The sequence below is a fragment of the Lycium ferocissimum genome, chromosome 6 (assembly GCF_029784015.1).
Source record: "Lycium ferocissimum isolate CSIRO_LF1 chromosome 6, AGI_CSIRO_Lferr_CH_V1, whole genome shotgun sequence".
Taxonomy (NCBI): domain Eukaryota; kingdom Viridiplantae; phylum Streptophyta; class Magnoliopsida; order Solanales; family Solanaceae; genus Lycium; species Lycium ferocissimum.
The window spans coordinates 319,590-346,118 of NC_081347.1; the positions used below are offsets into that span (position 1 = coordinate 319,590).

Consider the following 26,529-nt stretch of genomic DNA (forward strand, 5'->3'; position numbering starts at 1 on the left):
TTTAAGGGAAAGTGGTTGAAACAAATGAAATGCTGCCCAATTTTCGTTAGCCTTATTCGCTTTAGTTCAGACTTAAGTATACCTTCAACAATCTAACCTTCGTACGAACCCCTTTGTATGTAGAATTATAAGCCGGAAGGAGAGCTTTTAGTTGACATCGTTAACGAGACACAAAGGTATGTAAGGCTATCCCCTTTTCTTTCAAAGGCATTATCCCTATGTTTTGATTCCATGCATGATATCCATAATATTTTTACTCCTAGAAATGCCAGAAGTCTATAGTTTCTGAGGAATCTTACGATGACTCCAATCCTAGAGATTTTCAAGCCTAAGGTCCTAGATGATTTCATGACGTGACTGAGCGTGCTATATAATATATGGCCTCAGCTTATGTCTGAGTGTGCTATATAACATATGGCCTTAGTTTATGTCATGGACCATTCAAGGTGAGACCTAACGATGATGATGACGCCATAATGTAATCCGAGGTTTACTACCTTACGTCACTCCGATAAAGCGCACCCTTGTTTGGGCTCTCATGCATGCTACGTATATTATATGTGTATATGATATGTATATGTATATAGGGGATATGGGGAAAGGTGAGGCGCTATAGACGCATAGCCACCTGATCAGCTAGTATCTTATGATATCATTCCGGACGCGGGATGCCCGGACGCGGGTTATATGGGTAATGGATCGGGCCGTTCGTTCCGCGGCAATATATATTGATATATGATGATATATGGATCGGGCTGCACGTTCCGCAGCAATACATGTTATGATGATATTTTTACGAGTATGCATGCATGACTCCGCCTTAAGAGGCGCGATTCACCCCGTTATCTCCTTATCTTTATTTTATTTTATTTTCTTGTTCCCTTGTTATTTCATGATGCATGCCTTACATACTCAGTACATTGCTCGTATTGACATCCTTTTTCTTTTTGGATGTTGTGCTCATGCCCACAGGTAGACAGGAAGACAACCCAGCTTCCTAGGGGCCAGATCAACTTGCACAGGAGCACTTCCATAGACCGGAGGTGCCGTTTCTGACATATTCTTTTGTGTATATATTTGGATATGGTGGGGTCCTGCCCCATCTTCATGACTCCAGTACTTCAGTTAGAGGCTCGTAGATACTCGTATGTGGGTAGCAGATGTTATGTGACCCTCGATGTATATTCTGTATATTATTCTCCCGCTGCCGCGAGGCTTATGTATATATATATGAGTACATGTTTTATGGAGTGAATGTATGTACATATTAAGACAGTAGCAGTATGATGTGTGGTGCTCGGTAGTCAGCTCCGGGTGCCCGTCATGGCCCACTAGGCGGGTCGTGACATTTGTTAGTTAAAATTGAAGTTCTCCGTACGATTTAATTTTAAGGAAGGAATTTTCGTCAGTGAGTTTCTAATGATCTACTAATCAAGGACTACACAGTACTTTTCGTATTTACAATATCTTTCATAAAATGTATTTCTTGTAATGCTTTTATTCTTATTAGTTTTCACATATTTCCTAATTTCACATCATAGGGATAAGTTAATTCTATGTTACTACCTGCTTAGTTAAATCATTCATCAACCTTTCATAATTATATCAAGTCTTGCTATTAGTAATTCTATAATGTAAAGTAGGCTATCTCGATTTAAACAAAAGGCTAATAGATGTACGGATAATAAAAGTCATTATTTTATGTCCTTTTTAACATCATCATTTTTATATTAAATGATCACGTCAATTATTTGTGTGGGAGAAGAAGAAATCGGACACGATATCTGAAAAATGAAAAATTATGTCATATCGAATGCAGAAAAATTAAACATGAAAAATTCATGACAAACACGTCCATATAAACTCTGATAAATCTAATAAAGTTATTTGTTATCCGTAATATTATATTTTTGTCACATTTATGCTCTTATATGTATATATTCACATAGTATTAATCTAACTATTTTTTTTCAATCCCAAATAATTACTACATTTTTGTAGGTGTGTACCATGAAATCGATAATACTTTAGTAGTCATCCTAAGAAAGACATATGTTGATCGAATTCCGATACAACTTTTACAAACTAATATTTTCATTCAACGATAAGTTCTTTATATGTATGTAACGATAAAACAGAGGAGGCTACAATTTATAAAAGACAAGGCCGAAACTTAAGATGTGAAACATTTTTAGGCATAGGCGTTGTTGTTTATATTCACATGTAAACTATGTTATTGAAGTATCTAAAAATTAGGAAACAATGAAATATTTGATATATTAGAAGAATAGTTATCACTAAAACATTAACTTCTGCATTGTCTTCAACACAATATTAACAATACACACACACACACACTATATATATATAACAGTGCTAGAAGTAGAAAACCCAGTATTACAGAAGCAAATTTTTTCCCCCGATTTAAATTTAGATTTTTCATCTCTGTAGGTGGACATTATCCAATTATTTAAATCTCGAACTAACAAATTACAATATGACAATCCACGTTGATCATTCATAGAAACTTGTACTTTATTATTTCATGATAATTATTCAACCAAAATTTAATTTTAATAATATTATATTATTTTGAAAAAATACATACCCCCCCCCCCCTCGCGCCCAAAACTTGTCTTCAAAACTCACTTTAACAATTTAACTTCACGAGAGTTTATGTACCCCCTAAACAACTTTCAAGTGAACTTTATTCAACCCGCCTTTGCCCAGACCAGTTGAAAGCTAGGTGTTGTTAAGCCACACCCTTTCTGATTCGGTCACATCATTTAATGATATTTTTATATTTTCATCTAAACTAAAAAGCAAGTAATATAAATCCCAACCCACCCCAAATATAGAACCCGACCAATTAATATAAATTCAAAGGTTTATTTATTAATAATATTTCCACATTAATTAATCCCTTAAATAAACATATCTATTCCAACACCAAAATCCACCCACCGTCATCGTCCCCAAAATATGTCGGAAGTATTAAACTACATCGTACCTCCGGAGATCGAGAGATATTTTGTAGAAAATGTTAGTTTTTTGGTGAGTTTGTGTAGAGAACCCATGAGTTTTCTTTGCCAGCGACGTACATAGAACTGGTGGTCTGATAATTTTCCCGATGCCGGAAACAATTCGCTGAAAATGGAGTCGGCGACATTTAACGCCAAACCTCCTGCCAAAGCAAAAATAAAAAAAAATGCTAAAAAGGGGAGAATAAAATGGTGTAGGAAAAATTAGGGGCTTAGGGAGTAATTTGTTGGAGATGGCATCTGGTACAAGAACAACAAAATATAAGAAAGAGAAAAGAAAGAAAATCGTATAGAGATAAAGAAAATTTAAAATGAAAATGAAATAATAAGAAAATTAATTCTCATTCAATTAAATGATGACACGTATATAGTTTGAATTAGTGTTTGGATTGTTTTTCCTCTTCACGCGCTTTTGAGAAGTTGATGGTAATTATTTTGCCATGACACCCTTTAGGGGTAATTAAATTTACTTCAAACAAGAATGGGGGGGTAAAAGAAGCCCGTAAAGTTAAATTGCTAAAGTGAGCTTTGGAGATAACCTAAGAGGAGAATTTACGTATTTTTCCTATTATTTTTTTAACATTGTATGGTACATGACTTAACATACACGCATGTATCAAGAAACTAGTTTTTTTTTTTTAAATATAAGAGAAAATAAATCGAAACCCCCCTGAATTTGGCACTTTTTTCCAAAAAGACACCTAACCTTTGCTGAAGTCCTATTACCCCATAAACAACTCCGAACTTATATTAATATGCCCTTTTTAACCACATGATGTGGTGTGCGCACACCACTCTCCTCAAGAGAGTGAGAAACCAAAAAAAAAAAAAAATTAAATGTATTATTCTATTTTTTTTTTCTCCTTTTATTATACTTTTTTCTCTTCTTCTCTTTTATTTCTCCCTTCTTCTTCGTTATTAGGCTGGTGGTGGTTTCAAGGCTGCTAACGTCTGATTTTCTGGATGAGAAGATGAGGAAGTAATAAAAACAAAGAAGGCCGATTTGTCCGTTACAGAAAACGAAGAAAATAAAGAAGACCGATTTGGAGATCACTGAACCACCATGAGATCATAATTGGGAGAAAACAATAATTTCCTAAGATAACAGATCTTATACTTTTCCAAAATTCTTTGGCATTAATTAGCCCTCAATAATTTCCGATTTGTCGTTTAATGTGGACAAAATATAACATTTAAAAATAGTTGAATTTGAATAGAAAGATAAAACTACTTAAATATTAATTTATTAAATTGAGATAAAAGAATCTTAGATTTGAAAAAAGTGGCTAAATAGAAAGTTTGGTTTAATTCCTGTGGCGCTTTTTAATCGGGTCATATTTGATTGGTTATAAAATATGAGTTTGATGAATTAAATAGGTATATTATTAAAAAAATTGGCTTTAATGACATTGCATGACAACTAGGAAAGAAGAAGGCTTTGAGGTATTTAGTATATTTTGAGGAAAATAGTAATAATTGAATGACTGTATTGTCCTAAAAAATAAAAGTGATATTTGGAGGCAATTCTCGAAACTTGGGTGATCATTTAGCGAATTAACTCTATTAGATACTAAGAAGAGAGACATTTAAAAAAAGTACAAAAAAAAAAAAAAATAGAATCAAGACTCAAACAATTGTAAGCAGATTGAGGTAGCAACATATATGCACTAGTAACTAATGAGTTGACAACTTTTAAAATGTTCAGTCGGGTGCGGATTTTAAATTTTAAATTTATATTGTACATATTAAATAAATTTTTAGAAAAATAAATTTAAATTTTGTACCAAAACTTCAGATAATGGCCTATTATTAGTACATAGTCATAAACTAGTTAGTACTATAATTTATTTAATTTCCTGTTAAATAATGTGTATTTGCTTAGTAACGAAGGGATGGTGAGATGTGACTATCAAAGCCAGCACATGCAATTGCAAATGCAGAGTATATAGTTGGCAACTTTAATTAGGTCCCCCACATTTCAGTGGCTGCCAATTTAGATTATATCATTAATTTCAACTTCTATCTGATACGTGTTCCTACTTTATTCCTTCCATTTAACAATTTTTTTCTTCATACTATAATTAAAACTATTATCTTTTCCTCCTCTCTTCTCTCCACATAGATTCATTTTTCTGCAAGAGTATCAACCATGGGTGGTGAAAAGACTGGGAAGGTATGTTCTTGATTCTTCCATATACAACTCTCTGGTCTAATTCGTGAGAAAATATTAAATATTTGAAAAAGATTCAATAGAGATATCATCATAAATAGATGACGGTTGATAAAGAATTGCATACATGATTGATCATATAGTCGTGCCTACATGTTTCTTTTGTTCTTAACTTCTTATACAATTTTTTTTTTCTTCCTATGTCTTTTCACTGACACACAAAAACTAGATCATCCTTGCATAATATTGTTGAGGAAATCTTTCTATAAGAGCTTTGATTCATTATGATGTGCTTATAAGTACTTGATCAGTACTAATTAATAACCTCACTTTTTACTTTAATTTATCGTTTAATATAACAGCCTACCATTATGGTGCTCAAGGTTAATCTTCAATGTTGCAGCTGCTACAAGAAGGTTAAAAAAATTCTCTGTAAATTCCCTCGTAAGTCTCTATTTCATGGAGGAAAGTACAAGATCAAGAATTCTATTATTATGGAGAAGAATTAATTTGATTTTTTTTTTTTTTTGTTTTTTGTGATGTAAAATTTTTTTGGGCAAGAGAAATTAGAGACCAGGTATATGATGAGAAGGCCAATACAGTTACAATCACTGTGGTATGTTGCAATCCTGAGAAACTTCGCGACAAATTGTGTTGTAAAGGATGTGGAGTGATCAAGAGCATTGAAATCAAAGAGCCTGAAAAGCCCAAACAGCCCAAACAGCCTGAAAAGCCCAAACAACCTGAAAAGCCCAAAGAGCCCGTAAAGCCAAAGGAGCCCGAAAAGCCCAAAGAGCCTGAAAAACCAAAGCAGCCCGAAAAGCCCAAGGAGCCTGAAAAGCCCAAAGAGCCTGAAAAGCCTAAGCAGCCCGAAAAGCCCAAAGAGCCCGAAAAGCCTAAGCAGCCCGAAAAACCCAAGAGCCCGAAATGTCAACCACCAACGCCACCACCAGGATATTGTTGTGGAGAATGTTACAAAGGTTATACCGGTGGCCCATGTTATCATCCGCCTGGAAGACCTGTCCCTCCGCCCCCAGGATATTGTTGTGGACAATGCTATGAAGGCTCTACGGGGGGCCCATGTTATCATTCGCATGGAAGACCGGTCCCTCCGCCCCCAGGATATTGTTGCGGAGATTGCTACGAAGGCTCTACGGGGGGCCCATGTTATCAATTGTATGGAAGACCGGTCCCTCCGCCCCCGTGTTACGATTACTATGGGCCTGGGCCTGGGCCGTATGGCTACCGAAGGGGCTATCGTGTGAGCAGATGTGATGAGTACTTCAATGAAGAAAATGCCACAGGATGCTCAATTATGTAAGGTGGCTGGCAGCTTGATTGCTTTGGGTGATTATCTGGGCTTATCAATGTATCATTTGATTGGGCTCCTCTTAATATGGTTGTCTTTTTCTTTACAGGTAGCCTTTTATCATCTTTGCTTTTTCTTTTGTCAAATAGAATAAAAGTCTTTAACCCTGTTTGGTAAAGCTTTGATTAATAAATGCCATTTTTCAACATTACTAGAGGTCTAATTTCTCAAAATTTCGACAGGTTCGATTGAAAATCCTTCTAGTTCCAATTTGTGTATCAGTCGATTAATATACTTACGTCTCCGGATAATAAGAGTGTTATTTTTGTTTGGAGCAAACAAAGTCGGAAAAATATCACTAAATATCCCAAAAATATAAAACATTTACCCGCTCATGCCCCTTCCCAAACTATTTTCACTTGGCTGGAAATATTTACCTGACATCCCCCTCAGCCAAACCCCTTCCTCCGTGATACCATCGCAGTATATTTATATATCACGATAGTATCATGGAGGACTAAGAGAAGGACGAAAACAACTCTCCATGTTACCATCTCAATATATTTACATGCCATGATGGTATCATGGTCCTGAAGAGTGTCTTATTGAAGGACTGAAGCAGTCCTTCATGATATCATCACGGTATATATATGCATATAAGGAGATGGTATCACAGAGATTTTGTGTCATTTTTAATAAATGAACATGATCATTTATCATCTTTGTCTCGGTATATTTATATAACATGATGGTATCATGGATGACTAAGAAAAGGATGGAAGTATTTTTCATGATACCATTTCAGTATATTTATATACCATGATCGTATCATAGAGGACTAAGAGAAAGATTGAATCATCTTCCATCATATCATCTCAGTATATTTATATATCATGTTGGTATCATAACTGGGGGCATTTCGGATAAATAATTTTGATTTTTTTCTGGGGTATGAAAGTAATGGGGATATGAGCGGGTAATTATTTTAGTTTGAGGGGGCATTCGTGATCTTTCCCAACAAAATATTGTACTAATTAAGCCCTACTGTTCTAGAATTAGAATAAGTCTTCAATATATAGGTAAGAGATTTAAAACAATTACAATTACAATTTTGTAAGTAAGCTTGTGATTTGGTGCTTCACGCCTTTGGCTATCTAATCAAACCAGTTAGGAAGTTAATCATTCCTAAAACTATGACAATTGGAAATGCATTACAAATTGCGCTTTGTAAAGAAATGTCGAAAATTTCATACCCTATCATATGCAAGAGAGTTGGCATTGATATTAAATGAACTAAATTTGCCGAGAAAAAATGGGGAATGCGCATTTGCTTGAAATTATTTCCAAATTACTATTTTGCAAAAAAACATACATGAATATATTGATAGAGACAACCTCGATGTAGTTCATTTTAGAAATAAAAATAGGTGTAGTCACCTTCAGCCTAGTTTTTCAAGAACTTTAGTAGTACATAAGACTTCTTAGGATCAACAATTTCTCACTGACTTAGGGTGTGTTCGGTATGGAGGAAAACATTTTCCAGAAAATGTTTTTCAATTTTCTCATGTTCATTTGGGCAAAAATTTTCGAAAACATTTTCATTTGGAAAACATTTTCCTCAAAATTGGGGAAAATGACTTCCCTAATAAAAGTAGGGAAAATAAGTTCACAAGTTCATTCCACCAACCACCCTATCACCACCCATCCCAATCACCAAACCGCAACCACTCCCAACCCCCACCCACCCCCGCCCAAAAAAATTTTTTTTTTTTTGGAAAAAAAGTTTTGACATTATTTTTGATTTTTTACACCCCCCCCCCCCCACCCAAACCCCGCACCCTAAATCCCTTCCCGCGCAAAAAAAATATTTTTTTTTTGAAAAAAAAAAAAAAGTTTTGACTTTTTTTTGCACCCCACCCCACCCCCACCCCCACCCTACCCCTCCCCCCCCCCCCCCCCCCCAAAAAAAAAATTAATATTTTTGAAATTTTTTTTTTTTGTTTTTTGCACCCCAACCAAACCCCGCGCACCCGCCCCCCCCCCCCGAAAAAGATTATTTTTTTTCCACCCCCCACCCCGCACCCTACCCCTCCCCCACCCCCACCCCCCCCCTCCCCCCTCGCCCCCCCTCCCACCCGTAAAAAAAAATTAATATTTTTGAAAAAAAGGTTTTGACATTTTGTTTTTGGTTTTTTGCACCCTCCAACCCCCACCCACCGCACCCCCCCCCCCCCCCCAACCCCAAAATTTTTTTTGAAAAAAAAAGTTTTGACAAGTTGTTTTGGTTTTTTGCAACCCCCCCCCCCCCCCCCCACCTCACAAAAAAGTTGACAATTATAAAAATTGAATGTTTGCATGGTTAAAAATTAAAACTTTTGGAAGGAGTGATGGGTTTTTTTTTTTGGGGGGGGGGGGGGTAGGGTGTGGTGAAAAGATTTTTTTTTTTTTGGGGTAGGGGGTGTAGAAACCCGCAAAAGACAATAAAAAACTTCAAAAAAAAAATGTTGGGGTTGGAGGGAGGGGGGTTGTTGGTGTGGTATGGGTTCCACGCAAGGGGGGGGGGTGATGGGGGATGTGGTCGTGTAGAAAATTTAGAAAAAAAATTAAAAACTTCAAAAAAAATGTTGTGGTAGGGGATGGGTGGATGGGGGGTAGGGCGCGGGGGGAGGGGGTGATGTATGGGTTACGGGAGTGGTTGGGGGTGGGGTGCAAAAAAAAAAAAAATGGAGGGGTTGGGGGCCTAAGGGTGGGAGTGGGGTGTGCGTGGGGGTAGGGGGTATGGGGTTGGGTTGGGTTGGAGTTTGTGAGGGCTGGGGTAGGGGTGCAAAAAATAGAAAAAAAATCATAAAAATTTTTTTTTTTAGGGAGGAGAGTGGGGGCGTAGGTGCGTGGGTGGGAGTGAGGTGTGGGTGGGGTTGGGGGTATGGGGTTGGGTTGGAGTTGGTGAGGCTTGGATGAGTATTTTTCGGAAAACATTTTCCATCAACCAAACGAACATGAGAAAATAAGTAAGAAATTCACTTATTTTCCACTACCTAAACGAATATGAGAAAATAAGTGGAAATTTACTTATTTTCTAGGAAAACATTTTGCAGGAAAACATTTTCCTCCATACCAAACACACCCTTATAAATGAACCTTATGAAACTCTTTCTTTACTTATGAAGGAATAAGCAAGTGGAATACATATTCCAAAATTTTAGGGGTAAATTGTTCAAAATCCTAAACTTTGAAGGGGCAATATGTACATCATCCTCTTGATCAAATACAAAACAATTCACCTCTTTCCGATTTCTCTTCAGAGTTGATAAGGCGGCACTGAAAATGGCATCTACTCCAAGCTCTACCCTATCTCCTCTTTATGAAAAATCCAACATCTTTACTTCTCCCCATAAATTCACTTTCTCCCTCAAACTTCACTCTAAATCCAAAATCGCCCCCCAAGTTTCACTTCAAGAACAACCCCAAATAAAAAACGTTTCTTCTACAAAAAGCAAGCTTTGGGTCAACCCCCAAAAGCCCAAGAGCTTCAGACCTGAAACGAAAATCTTATGATTTCAGGTATACTTCTTTAGTGAAAGTAGCTGAGAATTTACAATCTACGGATGTTCGGAAAGCTTACTGTAACTGTTTGATTGACATCTGCGTCAACCTTAATAAATTGGAGAGAGCTTGTGAGTTATTAGATATTGGGCTAACTCTCAACATCTATACTGATATTATGTCTCAGACTGCAACTCAATGGTCTTTACATTTGAAGAGCCTCTCGCTTGGGGCAGCTTTAACAGCATTGCACATCTAGATGATTGACTTGAACAAAGCACTTGAAACTTGGGTAATTATCCAGAGAATTAACTCTATTACAGGCTAAGAAGGAGAGACATTAAAAAAAGTACAAAAAAAAAAAAAAAAAAAAAAATTGAAACAAGACTCAAACAATTGTAATCAGATTGAGGTAGCAACACATATGCACCAGTAACTAATGAGTTAACAACTTTTAAAATGTTTTGTCGGATGAGGATTCAAAAATAAATTTAAATTTTGTACCAAAACTTTTGATAATATTAGTACATAAAGTCATAAACTAGGAGCTGTACTATAATTCAGTTAATGTACATTTACTTGGTAACGAAGGGAAGAGGAGATGTGACTATCAAAGCCGGTACATGCAATTGCAAATGCAGAGTATATAGTCACCAGCCTTAATTAGGCTCCCCCCACACATTTTAATGGCTGCCAATTTAGATTATATCATTATTTTCAACTTCCATTTTAGACGTGTTCCTACTTTATTCCTTCCATTTTACAAATTTGTTTCTTCATCTTTCTTTCATAGTATTAATTACAAATATTCTCTTTTCTACCTCTATTCTCTCCACATAGAATTCATTTCTCTTTAAGAGTATCAACCATGAGTGGTGACAAGACTGAGAAGGTATGTTCTTGATTCTTCCCTAAAGAACTCTCTGGTCTAATTCGTAAGAAAATACAGAATATTTAAAAAAGATTTCGATAGAGATATCATAAATAGATGACGGTTGATAAAGAATTGCATATATGATTGATCATATAGTTGTGCCTACATATATGCAGAGGCGAATCCAGGATTTCAAGAGGATGGGTTCACCATTCGCTATGAGATTTTTTGATTTCTTATGCCTTTGGTTCGTTGCAGCTTAGCGCCTATAGGGTTTTTTGATTTCTTTTGCCTTTTGGGACTTGGGTAATTAGAAATAAAGGAAAAAAAATTCATTAGATGTAATATAAAAAGGAAACACATTTTTTACTTTTGGGTAATTAGAATTATATAAGAAAAAAGGATTTAGAATAATATAAAAAAGAAAGTTAAATGGCTGCTTTAGAAAATAAAAAAGCATAAAACGTGCAGGAACTTGGGTTCAATCCCGAGACCTTGAGGAAATAAACAAAGCTTCTAACCAATGCTCCACTCGGCTAGTTTGGCCATGTGATCCTTCAGGTAATATTAGATATATTTTCAGAATTATACACATTATATCAAGTTTAGTCGAGTGGTCATGTGTTCACGTGACTCAAAATTAACACCTAAATTCGCCCCTGCATATATGTTTCTTAAGTTCTTAACTTCTTGTGCAATTTTTTTCCCTCCTATGTCTTTTCACTTACACACAAAGAACTAGATCATCCTTGCATAATATTGTTGAGGAAATCTTTCTATAAGAGCTTTGATTCATTATGGTGTGCTTATAAGTACTTGATCAATACTAATTAATAACCTCACTTTACTTTAATTTATCGTTTAATATAACAGCCTACCATTATGGTGCTCAAGGTTGATCTTCAATGTTGCAGCTGCTACAAAAAAGTTAAAAAAATTCTCTGTAAATTCCCTCGTAAGTCTCTATTTCATGAAGGAGAGTACAAGATCAAGAATTCTATTATTACGGAGAAGAATTAATTTGATTTTTGTTTTTTGTTTTTTTGTGATGTAAAATTTTATTGGACAAAAGAAATTAGAGACCAGCTATATGATGAGAAGGCTAATACAGTCACAATCACTGTGGTATGTTGCAATCCTGAGAAAATTCGTGACAAATTGTATAGTAAATGATGTGGAGTGATTAAGTGCATTAAAATCGAAAAGCCTAAACGTCCACTGGTTGATCCAACACCACAACGAAAGGTTGATCCACCGCCACAACCACCACCGTCAACACCACAGCCCGTAATGGTAGTGCCAGGATATTGTTGTTGTTGTGGGCAATGCTACGGAAGGTGCCTATGTTATCATTCGTATGGCTGCGGAAGGTGCCCATGTTATCATTCGTATGGCTGCGGAAAGGGCTGTCGTGTGAGCAGATGTGATTGGTACTTCATTGAAGAAAATACCACAGTATGCTCAATTATGTAAGGTGGCCCAATGGCAGTTTGACTATTATGGTTCATTATCTAGGTTTATCAATGCATCTTTTGATTGGGGTCTCCTCGTAATGTGGTTGTCTTTTTCTTTACCGATTTTCATAGATGAAAATCAATGTATAGTAGTTTTTTCTTCTTCTTTGCTTTTTCTTTTGTCAAATAGAATAAAAGTCGTTAACCATGTTGTTGGTAAAGCTTTGATTAAAAAATGCCATTTTCAACATTACTAGAGGTCTAATTTCTCAAAATTTTCGACAAGTTCGATTGAAAATCCTTCTAGTTCCAATTTGTGTATCAGTCAATTAAAATACTTAAGTCTCTGGATAATAAAAGTGTTATTTTTGTTGGAGCAAACCAAATATTGTACTAATTCAGCCCAACTGTTCTAGAATTAGAGTAAGTCTTCAATATTTGGAAGAAATTTAAAACAATTATAATTACAATTTTGTGAGTAAACTTGTGGTTTGGTGCTTCATGCCTTTGGGCTTTGGCTATCTAATCAAGTGTCACGACCCAACCCCGTAGGCCGCGACTAGTACCCGAATTGGGCACCCGAACACACATATACATCAGAATCCCAACACTGGTCTACGCGTACGCAAATATCAAATGTAACATCACACTATCACAAACACAAATACATACATATCAGAAACCGGTAAAAATTTGTGTCTCAAATTTATTTTATTTCCAGAAAAATTTTGACAGAGTTTCCTTTGTTTTTCTGACTATCCAAAAATAACCCTGCACGCGTAAAAATACCAACAGAGGCCACACAGGGCCAACAAAACATCATATATATATACACGGGCCGACAAGGCCGCCATGGCGGGTGAAACCGCTCAACACACGTATCATACAAGTCCAACCAAGCCAATCGGGCACAACCCACGCACGTATATCCACGAGACCTCTAAATGAATGCCGTAATCATATGACGGGACGGTGGCCCCCGCCGTACCCCTGAATAGACAAATATGTACAACAGAAAAGTATATACCAAAATACGGCTCCGAGATAAAGGAGCACTCAACGACGCAGAGGATGACCTACACTCGCGGATCGCAAGTGGAGCGTCTCGTACCGCGGCATGAAACGCAGCCTAAGAAGAAAGGGGGTCGAGACGGAATATGTACCGAGTACGCAAAGCTTTTAAAAGAAACATAGTCATAACCGAACAAGGAGTGCGGAAAATGTAGATAAAAATGAACTAATTTATGTGAGCTAACATTAACCGACCGGTCAAAGTCCGGGCTATCCCAACATAGCATACCATATAATATACACACATGTAGGCCGCCGAGAATCCATCGGCGATATCACACACGCACATACACGCATACAAGGCCAAGTATCCGGCGGTCAACGGTACCTACATACCGCGGTCGAGTATCGGTCACACACACACGCATACCGCGGTCAAGTATCCAGCGGCAACATCACACGCAATGAACAATTAAATGATTGAGATAACTTCCCAGAATTCGATGACCAAATATATTTATTAACATCAGCAAGTGTAGAAACAAGTTCCGCATTTATCTAATTAGTGTACCAAACTACGGCCTCCTGAAATCATTCTTATGTCAAAGTGTATCATCAACTCAATGAAATAGTTAAAATAATTATCTTATAATAGTCGGAGCAATGGTTAAAAGTTTTCTCTTAATACAAAACCAAATAATCCCAATAGGTCATTTAAAAGAAGTCTCGGGGCTAGCGGGCCCACCTCGGTCAAGTCAAGGTGGCATACATAATTTTTACGAATATTGAACCCTAAGGAAGCATCCATGAAAGTTTCGAGGCGATCCGAGCTCATTTGAAAAAGTTATGGAAGTGTAAGCATTTTTCCAACAAAAGTAAGGAAAGTACTTCAATTATCTGAATGAATAGTAACCAAAATCAAACTCGGATTTACTGCGGAACGTAACGACCCCCGAGGCCGCTTATCCAAACCTAGTATACCTAAGACATGCCTCAGGAAGGAAAGGGTGAGCTTTAGCATACCTTACGCGTGTCTTACGTTTGCTTAAACCCGATTCCCGTTTCCTCCAAAATCCGCAATTGGTCACATTTACCAATTGTCACTTGTAAGCTTTAAGGCTAAAATTTGGAAGTAATGCTTGCTTATGGAAATTCCGACAAAGACTTCCCCTATAAATTTAACATCCCCGAGGATTCAACTCGCCAATTCAACAACACAATACCAACAATAACAATCACCAACAACAATATCCAATTCAAAACACATTCTAGCATCAATAGTGCTTTTCTACATAAATTGCCAACATTCATAGTCCTCAAGGTAATCACTTACATGCAATTTAACATTATTATTTATTCATCCAAATACCAATCCGAACTCGTTCCAACGACATTCAAAAGCATTCTAATCAAATCACATAAACGTTCAAACAATCCAACAACTACTCCAATTGACACTCCAAACTCAATACGACATCCATAACACATTTTTAACTTCCAAATTCATTCTTTTCATCAACAATCCACATACTTACAATATCATTTCCATAGGTACAATATTTACATAAAAAGCACATTAAAGTGCCAAACGCCCCAAATCATTTACAATCTTCAACTTAGTTCATAAAACTCTCATTTAAAGCATGACATTCGTAACGGCGACAATCAAACTACTACATAAAATTATTACATTCTTGTCACACATAATGGCCCATTTTCGGCCACACCATGCACACACCATATTAATGATTCTCTTCCATTTCATCACACTACAACAACCAAACATGCTAGAATAGAATTGTTCAACACTTCTAACACCACATACATATACACAGTACCCACACCTACACACACACGCCTCACTTTCTACACACCATATTTCATGACTTTCATCCATTTTAGCATACTACAACATACACACATCATTCATAACACATAAAACAAGCTTAATTCTTACCTTTCTTCTTCAACTTCCAACTTGCCTAGGGTTGTCAAATGTTGAAAACGAATGGCCTATCGCCCCAAACAACAACTCCACGTCGATGAGGACCCTTCAATTAGTGGTTTTACTAGGATGAAATAATTTTGGAAGGACAAATTTTTGGTCTTGAATTTTTTTTTCTTGGCCGAATATGGTGGCCTTTTTCACCTTCTTGTTCTTTTTTTTTTTTTCTAAGTGTTTTTGATTAAGAGAGATGACTAATAAGTCATCTTTTATGCTCCAACTTGAAGAATCCAAGTGTCCATGGGTTGGACTAATTAAATTGTGCCAAACCATGTGTGGGACCCACTTGACCTCATGGATGATCTCATGGATTTTTCTTGAATTTTCATCTTTCCAAATTCCTCTTAAGTCCCCATTTTTCCAAATTCCAATTTTGCCCTTAGCCTTTCTCGATATTTCCACAAGCCATTTTGTGAATTTCCACTTTTACCCCTAACCTTTCTTAATATTTCCGCATTAATACTTTCATATGCAACTCATGTAAGTTTAACAAGATCAATATGTAGCATTGCCCTTGTCTCGTCACAACGATTTCAAACTATCCGAATGTGCGAACTCACGGGATATAACATCAAGCCAGTTAGGAAGTTAATCATTTCTGAAACTATGACAACTAGAAATGCATTACAGATTGCGGTTCGTAAAGAATGTCGAAAATTTCACACCTTATCATATGCAAGAGAGTTGGCAAAGTGATAAGAAAGGAACTAAATTTGTCGAGAAAAAATGAGGAATGCGCATTTGCTTGAAATAGTTTCCAAATTACTGTTTTGCAAAAAACATACATAAATATATTGGTAGAGACAACCTCGATGTAGTTCATCTTAGGAATAAAAATAGGTGTAATCACCTTCTACCTAGTTTTTCAAGAACTTTATTAGTAGTACATGAGACTTCTTAGTAGGGGTTTACATGGACCTGGTTGGTTCGGATTTTTCAAATACCAAACCAAACTAATTGCGTCGGGTTTTTAAATTTATAAACCAAACCAATAAAATTCGGGTTTTTCAACTTCGGGTTTTCTAGGGTTATTCGATTTTTTCGGATTTTTTTTCCGAAAAAGTCTCCATACAAAACATATGACTTTTACTTCAAATATTTCTTTAGTCTTAGTAAGATACAACTATATAACTAAGGTGTTTCTTAAGAAAATAACACAAAATGTGAGATAGGTGATGATATCATATTAAAATATTCAACAAAAAAGATAATAAAATCAGTTAAAATAAGTATTGCTAATTAATAAGCCATAAAGAAAATGACTTTAATCTAAATACTAAGTTATGCTAAAATAAGTACGGCTTATTAATTACATGACAAAGAAAAAAATTAAGCTATGTATCTTTACGCTCTAAACCAATTATGCAAAACTAAAGAATAGATATCCAACATTACTGTCATTCCTAGTGTTAGAATTGAATTTCTTTTGTTAGCATTAGTGTTGAGTTGGTTTTGATTTAGACTTTATTTGAGTTACTAACATCCCTGGGATATAAAACTTATTGACATTCAAAATTCTAAGTTCAAGTTTAAAATAATATGATAAAAGACAAAAAATTATGAATTTTTTTTAAGAAATATTTACAAATTACATTACAAATAAATATTTTTATGTATAAAATATTTTAAAAAATCGAATACACGTAATGTCGGGTCAGTTTGGTTCGGTTTGACTTTTTTAGCTAAACCAAATCAATTATGGTCGATTTTTTTTTAAACACCAAACCAAGTCAAACCAAACCACTAGTCGGGTTTTTTTTCTCGATTTATTGATTTGGTGCGGTTTGTCGATTTGCTTTGTACACCCCTACTTCTTAGGATGCTCACCTACTTATAAATGAACCTTAGGACTCTTTTTCTTTTTCTTTACTTATGAATTGAATACATATTCCAAAAGTTTAGGGATAAATTGTTCAAAATCCTAAACTTTGATGAGTGACAAAATAATACTAGTAGAACAAGATGCTGTTGTTACTTTGAATAACATGTCTAATGCTGAAACTACATTGTTGGCTTTGAAATACTTTCAAGAAAAGTTGAATTGAGTAAAGAAGTGATTATTTATAATGTCACTGTCACGACCCAAATCTGACACTCAGGCCGTGATCGGGCACCTTTCGAGCTTCTACCCATAAGGCGAACCCTCTAAGCTAATCATGCAAAAAATTAACGAATAAAATGAATAATACGCAAAGTCTCATAATATAAAGAAAAGTGCGGAAGCGAAATACAAATACCGAGTCTTGCCATAAACCCCATAAAAATGTCTAAGTCATGGAACTACTAATCGAATATAAAAGTACGAGACGTAGCTCGAATACTACTAAGTCATCTAAAGAAAAAGAGGCCGCCATGATCTAACGGTGGCTCACCTCTACCGAGCCGGACCGAACAAAGTCGAATGAATCGAGTATCGGCTTACACCGGTCGATTAGCCACACACCGCACACATACAACATCACAAGTGTGTGAGTCTAAAAGACCAGCGAAGATCATCGACACTCTCGCTACCCCTGGGGCAAGTCTTTGAAATCCCTGATAATGCATAAAAGCAATCACACAGTACAAGTATATCCAAGATATACAAACAGATAAGCTAAAGCTGAATCATGAAGCATAAACAAGCAAAACATGAAATACTCTAAATCTGAATCTATGCTCACGGGACATAGTACGTATTTACCTATGTCTTACCCCGTTTTCCGGAGAGGGCATTATTTACCTTCATCTTACCCGGACGAGCAATACATGAATTACACCAGACCGAATGTATGCTCACGGGACATAGTACGTAGTTGTCTATGTCTTACCCCGTCTTCCGGAGAGGGCATTATTTACCCCCATCTTACCCGGAGAGCAATAGATGCACTACACTGAATCTGAATCTATGCTCACGGGACATAGTACGTAGTTGTCTATTTCTTACCCCGTCTTCCGGAGAGGGCATTATTTACCCCCATCTTACCCGGGTCACTTAATATTCTAGCATCTATCTCTCACTGAATATCAATGGGGCCTATGGAAGTGTGCCCCTCTGAAGATACGATAAGTGGAACATACATCCAATCAATACCACTTCTAAACTTTACATTTATATAAATAGTATCTATTTAAGCGAATTTACGCTAAAGGACTCATACGGTCATTACTTTAGAAACTTGGAAATTATTCAATTTAGATCATGCTTGCCCACTCACACGAACTAAACTGGTTTAAATGCATACATACAACACAAACCATATGCTTTTTATGAAAAGCAAGCAACCGAGAGTTTAAGCCTCACTTGCCTTATAACCGGAACGCAATTTCTTGAAGTGTCAAATTTTCAAACAATCTCCAATAGCCTCAATCTATTCAATACCATAAATAAATATTCCAAATTAGCCTAGGAAAACTAATCCTATAATTTTAGGTTTAGAACTAAATCTCAACATTCTATACTTTGATTCCATGATTCTTTTAAAAAGTGGAAATTGTATCTCAATACCATTAATAAACAATTTTGCAAATATATATACATGTTGTAGTCTCAAAATAAATATAGTGATTATAACGTAGAACTTCAGGCTTGAAAACTTTTGTTTTCCTTCACACTATTTTACACGCTGAAGAAAACCAAAAAAACATTCAAACATTCTAATTGATCTTTGAAGTTTACCATAGTTTAAGTAAAATATATAGGTTCTTTATGTACGGATAACACAGGTATTGCCAAAGACAATTGCATTGAAAACTTAATATTAAAGAATAGAAGAAATAGAAAGAAAGAAAGTAAGAAATTAAGAAACCAACAAAAAAATTTGCACTAAATAAAGCACTGTGCACGTGATGTGCAGAAAAAGCAAAATTTTCTTTTACCCTTTTGAAATCAATTTTGTAGCCAAATTCTACAATTCTTCATCCTTGCAATGTGGTCCCCTCTAGATATTAGGTAGTCACTAGTCCCCGATAAAATCTTGCCACCATTAACATAATAGTACAACATCCAGCAACAAAATTCTTAAATACTAAAATTGACGTACTGTGTACCTGATTTTCTCCTAATTGTGGAAACTTCACGTTATGCTAGCAACTGCTAAATGCTCTGCTCGTTCTCCCTTTTTTCTTTTTTTTTTCTCCTCTCTAGGTTAGAGACAAGTTAATACTTTCCTTCTATTTCCCTCTTCCCCTTAGGAAATATAACGTGGCCAGAACTAGAGTAATGGGCCTAACCCACTTATTCACTTAACTGTCTTTTCATAAAATATATTCTATAAATTATATATACAACTAAATATATCTACATGCATATTATATGAATATATTTCATAATTATCTGCTTTTCATAATTATCTGCTTTGATACAAGATCAAGCTAAAATTAAATAAACTATGAATAAGGAAGTAATTCAAGACACTTGGAAAAATATCGGGTTGTTACAGTTACTTTGAAAGTTTCGAGGAAAAATAAGGATTTGGAGAGAGCAGAGAAGGTGTTTGATGAAATGCTTGAGAGAGGGGTGAAACCTGATGATGTTACTTTCTGGACGATTATTAGTTGTGCTAGGCAGTGTAATTTGCCTGAGAAAGCGATAGAATGGTTTGAGAAATTGCCTTCTTTTGGGTGTGAACCCGATGATGTTATGTATTCGATGATGATTGATGCTTATGGACAACAAGAGAAAAGGACAAAAATTAAATTAAAAAAAAAAAAGACAAAGTAACCAAAAAAAGGAAAAAGAAATTAAGAGAAAAAAAGAAACAAAAAAAGAAAGAAAGAAATAAAAAGGGAGATGAAAGAGGTCAAAGCAGGGGCACGACACTTTTGTAACCCAAAAAAAAAAAAATTAGAACCAAATTAACCCATTAAAAAAAAAACAAAGAACCAAACTGAAAGCTTCGCGCACGCATTCGTGCGTGAAAGGGCCAAAGTGTACATTTACATTTTGGCCCTTTCACGCACAAAATCTGTGCGTGAAACCCTTCCCTAAAACCCCGACCCAACCTTTATTCATTCTCTTCTCTTTGAAAATCAAACTCAAAAATTAAGGTTTTTTGCGAACTTTGACCGAAGATTAGTCACGTTTCAAAACACCGGAATATAAATATTTTATATAGAACTTAATATTTTTTTAGTGTACAATAATATCGGCTCATTACATCAAGTATACATATACATTTGGATCGTCGTTTTAGAGGTTGTAAAGTGCTCTGAAGTACGTTTGAAAACTTGTAATATTTAGGTTTAAGTGCCATATTTTATAGGATTTTGATTAATCTCTTTTGTTTTACTCCAAAAGCTATGAAAGTACTTTTTTGGTTCAAGAAAGATAGAAAAGAAAAAATTACTCTGCTTTGTATTCGATTTTTTTCTTTTATGTCTTTTTTATTTTGTTATTGTATTGTGTAATCCGCACTTTTTGAATGTGCAAAAATAAATATAATATTTAAAAATAATTCATCCAATACGAGAGGTTCATAACAATTGAATAATATTTCATTCCATTAGCAACGAAATACATCATTAAATTACAATAGACTTAAAAAAAAAAAATCAAGTTCTAGACACTCTTCTACTTCCAGATGTGCTGTCACCACGGGAGTTTTGCCCACATGAACGCTTATCATGCCCAAATTGCTTACATGTCGAGCACTTGCGAGAGTAACTCTTTTCGCTAACATCCATTTGATTGTGATAACGAGTTAGCTTATTTTTTCCCAATTTACGGATATAGTTCTTGTTCGCAATCAAACGGCGCGGTTGGCCAATAAACTTGATCACCAAGGAGATGAAATTGGCCGGAATATGCTTTAAGGTATTTTACCACCTTATATTCCTCCGCCACATAATCAGTTACATTTCTAGCCATTCTCTCAAAGCACTTGACTGCATGAGAACATGGTATGGGTACGTTTTGCCACTTACCACAAGTGCACGATGTGTACGCCGCAACGATATGTTTGTTTCCTCCTTTGCCGTCGCAATAACCCATTCTAACTTTATACACTCATTGAACGACGTCATACTCGGTCATTTGGTGACCCTCTGCCTTTCTTCTAGGGTGCTCCATTTTTTTGTAGGGCTTTGGCATCCATGTTCCCTCGTCGGGTAATATAGCTATGGCCTGCCTTGTCCTATCCGCAAATCGCTCCACGACCTACCTGAAAGTTAGTCTTACCATTGCGGTGACGGTGTAGTTCTCGAGATTTGAGGAGTCCATTGAAAGACTCCGAGCCGTTCGTTGTGAGCATGCCCCATCTCCTTCCTCCATCAAAGATAAAGAGTCCATTTTTCAACTTCTAATTTCATCAACCAAACATATGCCTCTTCACTCACTTTTAGCAATCCATTTTGCACCATTTTCTTTGTTGATGTTGTATCGCAGCCCCCCACATCAACTTGTTTATAGTGCCATTTCCAAACTTTGTTTGCAAATTAGCCTTTAAGTGCCTTAAGCAATATCGATGGTAAGCATGTGAGGTCGCCACCCTTCCGAATACGCATATTGTGCAATATGCCTTTATGACGATCCGATAGACACATATGCCCCGACGACCCTTAATAACATGAGTTTGTAGATGAGTCAAGAACATCCCCTATGTCCGGTTGCTCTCGTCTACAAAGAATTGCGAAAGCAAGAGGGAATATTGACCCATTGGCATCCATACCTACTGCAATTAGGAGCTTAATGTCATATCGGCCATACACATGGTCCCATCTATCGATATCACATTCCAGCAGTGAGCAAAACCATCAATACTTGGTTTGAATGCCAAAAGACGAAGTCGAAAACTATGCCCTCTAAAAGCCGCCACTGTACAACAGTGCCAGGATTAGCATGTTGTAGAGCTACCATATACCTTGCAACGCCCCTCGAAAAGAGGATTCCCAAGTTCCAAAGATCGTTTCAAAAGCACGTCGACGCCCGAGAAATCCCTTTCTCTTGCTTATGATTTTACCATATTTTGAGTGGACCATGCTAATACAAGTTTTGATAGGCATCCCGTGATAAGTTTAAACAAACAACATTTAACAATGATATTTAAGTGCTATAAGATATATAATGTATATCATGTCGAGATAAATTACCTTGGAGTTTCCTCAATGTGTTTAAGTAACACGTGAGCAATCATGTTTATATCTAGATTTAAATGATCTCGGGCCGACTTTGTCCCATATCACAAGTGTACTTGGTGGAATTTTGTGATTTCCTACGGACCATCCGAAATTAGCAATTCTCACAACCACCAATGCTCCTTTGAGTATGTCGCTTACAAATCACCCTCCATACCGATCTGTTTGAGTCATCAACCTTAAACTCCCTCATACCCTTTACACAATACATTCTGATAAATTTCCCCGTTGCAACATTTTTTTTATGTGAAATGCATTCCCCTTTGCAATGACGCATTCTCATCATAAGGGATTTTTTTTTGTTCAATCCACGTTTTTGGTGACTTTGATAATCATTCTTTGGAAGACAAATGCATTCTCACAACTCGAGATCATCAAGATATGGAATATAGTCAGAATGCCATTGCATTGAGCTGTCAGGAATTGGGTTTTCGGCCATCGGAGGTGGTACGTGGTGGTGAGTTGGTTCTGGTTGGTTTTGGGGACTACAATGCGTATCTTCTTCATCCCCTTCACTATCTTCATCATCATACCCCTCGCATTATTAGCTGGTTCATCGCCATCACTCTCTCGATGTATCCACATAACTTGACAATCAACGCCATCTAAGAAAGGCTCTCCTACACGATAAAAAGGATATGTTAAATTCCAAATATATATATATATATATATATATATATATATATATATATTAATTATTTAGCATCTAGGCGATGTGAACCCACACATATCGATTATGACATGAGAGGACCGCCTTTCATCCCACAGCTGGTACCACCGGCGAGCTTTGATAATAATCACCGCACCGAACCGGGAATTATTGTAATAATCGCCCATCAACCGAGAGTTCCGATAATAATGAGTTGCTCTACTAAATTGAGACGATCGCCTCAATATTACTCCTATCGTGTCTATAACCCCTACAAAGATTTTAAAATGGTTATTTACCAATACATACAATAAACACGTGCTACTGCACAAAATAATAATATAAGAATGCAGATTTACCACGTTTGATTTACACGGCACCTGGCCACTCAAAATACCCCCGTAAGAACTAAAATCTCCATACGTGTTAGCTTGACCGTCGTGCTTGCGGGACCTCTCGGGTATCTTTTCAACATACATCTCCGAACATTAAGGGCGACTAAATGTTTTAATTCTTCTCGGCGCATTCAAATAATCCCTTAAAGAATCATCATCATTGATATAATGCCTACATAAATCACTATACCATTGGAAACTGATCAGTGGATATCCGCTCGTTATAGAGATTTCATACTCATCCGGACTAACTTTCATTTTTTCATATATGTAAGTGACTAGTGATTCATAAGACATTTCAAGTGGACATTTAACATGAACGTTTGGTCTTTTATTGTAATGAACTGTACTATTATCATCAAGGATAATACCATCCCAATGTATTGAAACCTTAACTGGTGGAATATATTGAGCCATTTTTTTTGTATGACTTAAGATAGGTTTTTTTGAATGACTTAAGAGACTTAAACTTATGAAATGGATGAGTTTTTACCTCGTCCAATATTCTTCTTAAATATATTCATATTCACCCGCTACAGACAAAGAATATCGCTTTTTTAATATGAATTTAATTCAAATAAATGGTCAAAAATGCAGCATTGTGTTGTCCAATCGGTCCTTTAGGTGTCATAAAAAAGTTGAAATTGGCATGCATGATGTGTTGTCAAATGATGTCCTATTGCGCACAAGAACATTGCGTAATATGAATTTAATTCAAATAAACGGTCAAAAAATGCAGCATTGTGTTGTCCAATTGGTCCTTTAGGTGTCATAAAAAAACTGAAATTGGCATGCATGATGTGTTGTCAAATCATGTCCTATTGCGCACAAGACCATTGCGTAATGTGAATTTAATTCAAATAAACCAAAAAAATGCGAAAGATTGTGTTGTCCAATCGATCCTTTAGGTGTCATAAAAAAGTCGAAATTGGCATGCATGATGTGTTGTTAAATCATGTCCTATTGCGCACAAGAACATTGCGTAATATGAATTTAATTCAAATAAACGGTCAAAAATGCAGCATTGTGTTGTCCAATCGATACTTTAGGTGTCATAAAAAAGATGAAATTGGCATGCATGATGTGTTGTCAAATCATGTCCTATTGCGCACAAGAACATTGCGTAATATGAATTTAATTCAAATAAACGGTAAAAAAATGCAAGATTATATATAACATGATTGACAAACAACTAGTATTCACTTTAAAACGAGTTATCATGACATTCTACAACCAATTTGGAAATCTTGATTCTATTACATGTTTTATCCCAAAGAAAATATTTGAAGCAACGGGGTAGGACATGAGAACTAGATGATGATGATTTTCGTTACTCAAATAACCCTAACAAAGATTCAATCAAGAATACAATAAAACAATGAGAGAGGAGTGAAATTGGCGTGTTAGGGAGGTCAAGCACTAGAGCAAAAAGTTAACTTCAATAGGCTTAAACGCCCAAAAAAACGTGCTATGTCAATGCCTCGCGGAACTCCACAAGAGTTTAATCTTGCTCTTAATCGTTTTCGCGAAGAGAACAATCGGATGCAAATACGTTACCATAGAGTAGAATATGGTATACATGGTAGCACAAGATTTAGATCAGCGGGGATTCGGACCGTGAAATGTCCGATGAAGATTAATATTTTTCTTATAATAAGGTAAGTAGGTAGGGTCATAATGACCCTCCCCCGCGAGGGTACTTGGGGTTTGCAACTATATAAGTAGCCCCGTTTTTTGTTATTAGACTACACCATATTCAATGTCGAGTAGTAGAAACTCAAATTTTGGTCTTTACTCCTTCCAAAAGAACCAAATAGCAAGTGGATGATGAGAGTTCAAATCATAGTACATTTTCGAGTGATACCGTGATTTCAAACTAGACGAGCTAAATTCGTACCTTCGCCAGAGCGTAATGATGATTTCCAAAGGTGAAATATTCGTATCCGCGAGAATATTATTGCGGTTTACGCCGAGAATGGTCACATCGATCGCGAATCGAACGTCTTGTTCGTGACTTGGAAAATCTCAACGCTCCAATTCCAACAAGGTACTCAATAACCATGCCTCAAGTAGGTCCGTAAACTTGCGAGCTTGCCGTACAAAGGATTAGAAAAGAAAACAACGGAATGTCGCAAGACGTTGTAGATTTTACATGCTAAAGTTGGCCGAAGAACAAGCATCATCAATAGAGAGAACTAACATCTCCTGAAAAAAGATGTGTGTTAAGAGACCGCCAATATCGTTCTGGGGACGATATTGAGGACTTCTATTCTGATGACGATTAGAGTCTATTTAGGCTCACTGTCTTAGATTATGAGTGTTTCGGACTAAGGCTGTTAATTTGTATTTTTATTTTATGATGAAGTCATCAATTTGAATTAGTTTGGCATGTTTTTAATTTGCTTTTATTGTTAAAGTCTATTATTAATTGAAAATTTAAGGGATAAGGCCTTTGTTACCCCCCTGTACTATACCCAAAATTGCTACGACACACCTTACCTTTCCTAGGGTCCTATTACCCCCCTAAACTTATTTAAAACGGAATAATTACCCCCCTAAACGCTGATGCCCACTCTCATATGGGAGAGTGACATACACTCTCCTTGCCACATGTGTATTTATTTATTTTCTTCTTTTTTTTTTAATTTTTTCAGCTTACGTGTTAATTTTTTTAAAAATAAAAATAAAAAATTAAATTTTCATTAAAAAAATGAGTTTTAAAACCCGTTTTTTTTTTTAATTTGAAAATTTGATTTTTTTTAAACCCATTTAAAAAAAAAAAAACTAAAAACATGGATTAAAAATTTGAATTTTCTTTTAAAAAAATGATTTTTAAAACCCTTTTTAAAAAAAAAAAATTGAAAATTTGTTTTTTTTTAAACCCGTTTTTTAAAAAGAAAAAAAAACTGAAAAATGATTTTTTTTTAAATATGGAAAAATGGATTTGCTAAAAATATGGAAAACT

General features: G+C 35.9%; 2 protein-coding genes across 6 annotated transcripts in view; both read left to right on the forward strand.

Moving 5' to 3' along the window:
* Positions 1-5,054: 5,054 nt before the first annotated feature.
* Positions 5,055-6,731, forward strand: LOC132058776 (pollen-specific leucine-rich repeat extensin-like protein 1). Its single transcript, XM_059451108.1, has 3 exons — positions 5,055-5,214; positions 5,574-5,655; positions 5,775-6,731. The coding sequence occupies exons 1-3, from the start codon at positions 5,191-5,193 to the stop codon at positions 6,530-6,532; spliced, it is 864 nt and encodes a 287-aa protein (XP_059307091.1). The 5' UTR covers positions 5,055-5,190; the 3' UTR covers positions 6,533-6,731.
* A 2,978-nt stretch (positions 6,732-9,709) lies between these two features.
* LOC132058777 (protein PYRICULARIA ORYZAE RESISTANCE 21-like) overlaps positions 9,710-26,529 on the forward strand; it is a 34,117-nt gene continuing 17,297 nt past the window's right edge. Inside the window, exons 1-4 of one of the 5 annotated variants that reach the window (XR_009415411.1) lie at positions 10,828-10,955; positions 11,811-11,892; positions 12,010-12,274; positions 12,308-12,644. Coding sequence is in view for 2 of the 5 variants with exons in the window: in XM_059451111.1 (XP_059307094.1) it covers positions 10,932-10,955; positions 11,811-11,892 (106 nt within the window). In the remaining 3 variants the exon portion in view is untranslated. Of the gene's footprint in view, positions 10,956-11,408; positions 11,499-11,810; positions 11,893-12,009; positions 12,645-26,529 lie in introns of those variants that run through there. The other 4 variants (XR_009415412.1, XR_009415410.1, XM_059451111.1 and 1 more) reach the window with 4 other exon arrangements.

Coding starts and splice junctions, on each gene's coding strand:
- LOC132058776 (XM_059451108.1), top strand. CDS start 5,191: ATGGGTGGTGAAAAGACTGGGAAG. Junction 5,215..5,573: donor GTGGTGAAAAGACTGGGAAG/GTATGTTCTTGA, acceptor TTAATATAACAG/CCTACCATTATGGTGCTCAA. Junction 5,656..5,774: donor AATTCTCTGTAAATTCCCTC/GTAAGTCTCTAT, acceptor TTTGGGCAAGAG/AAATTAGAGACCAGGTATAT.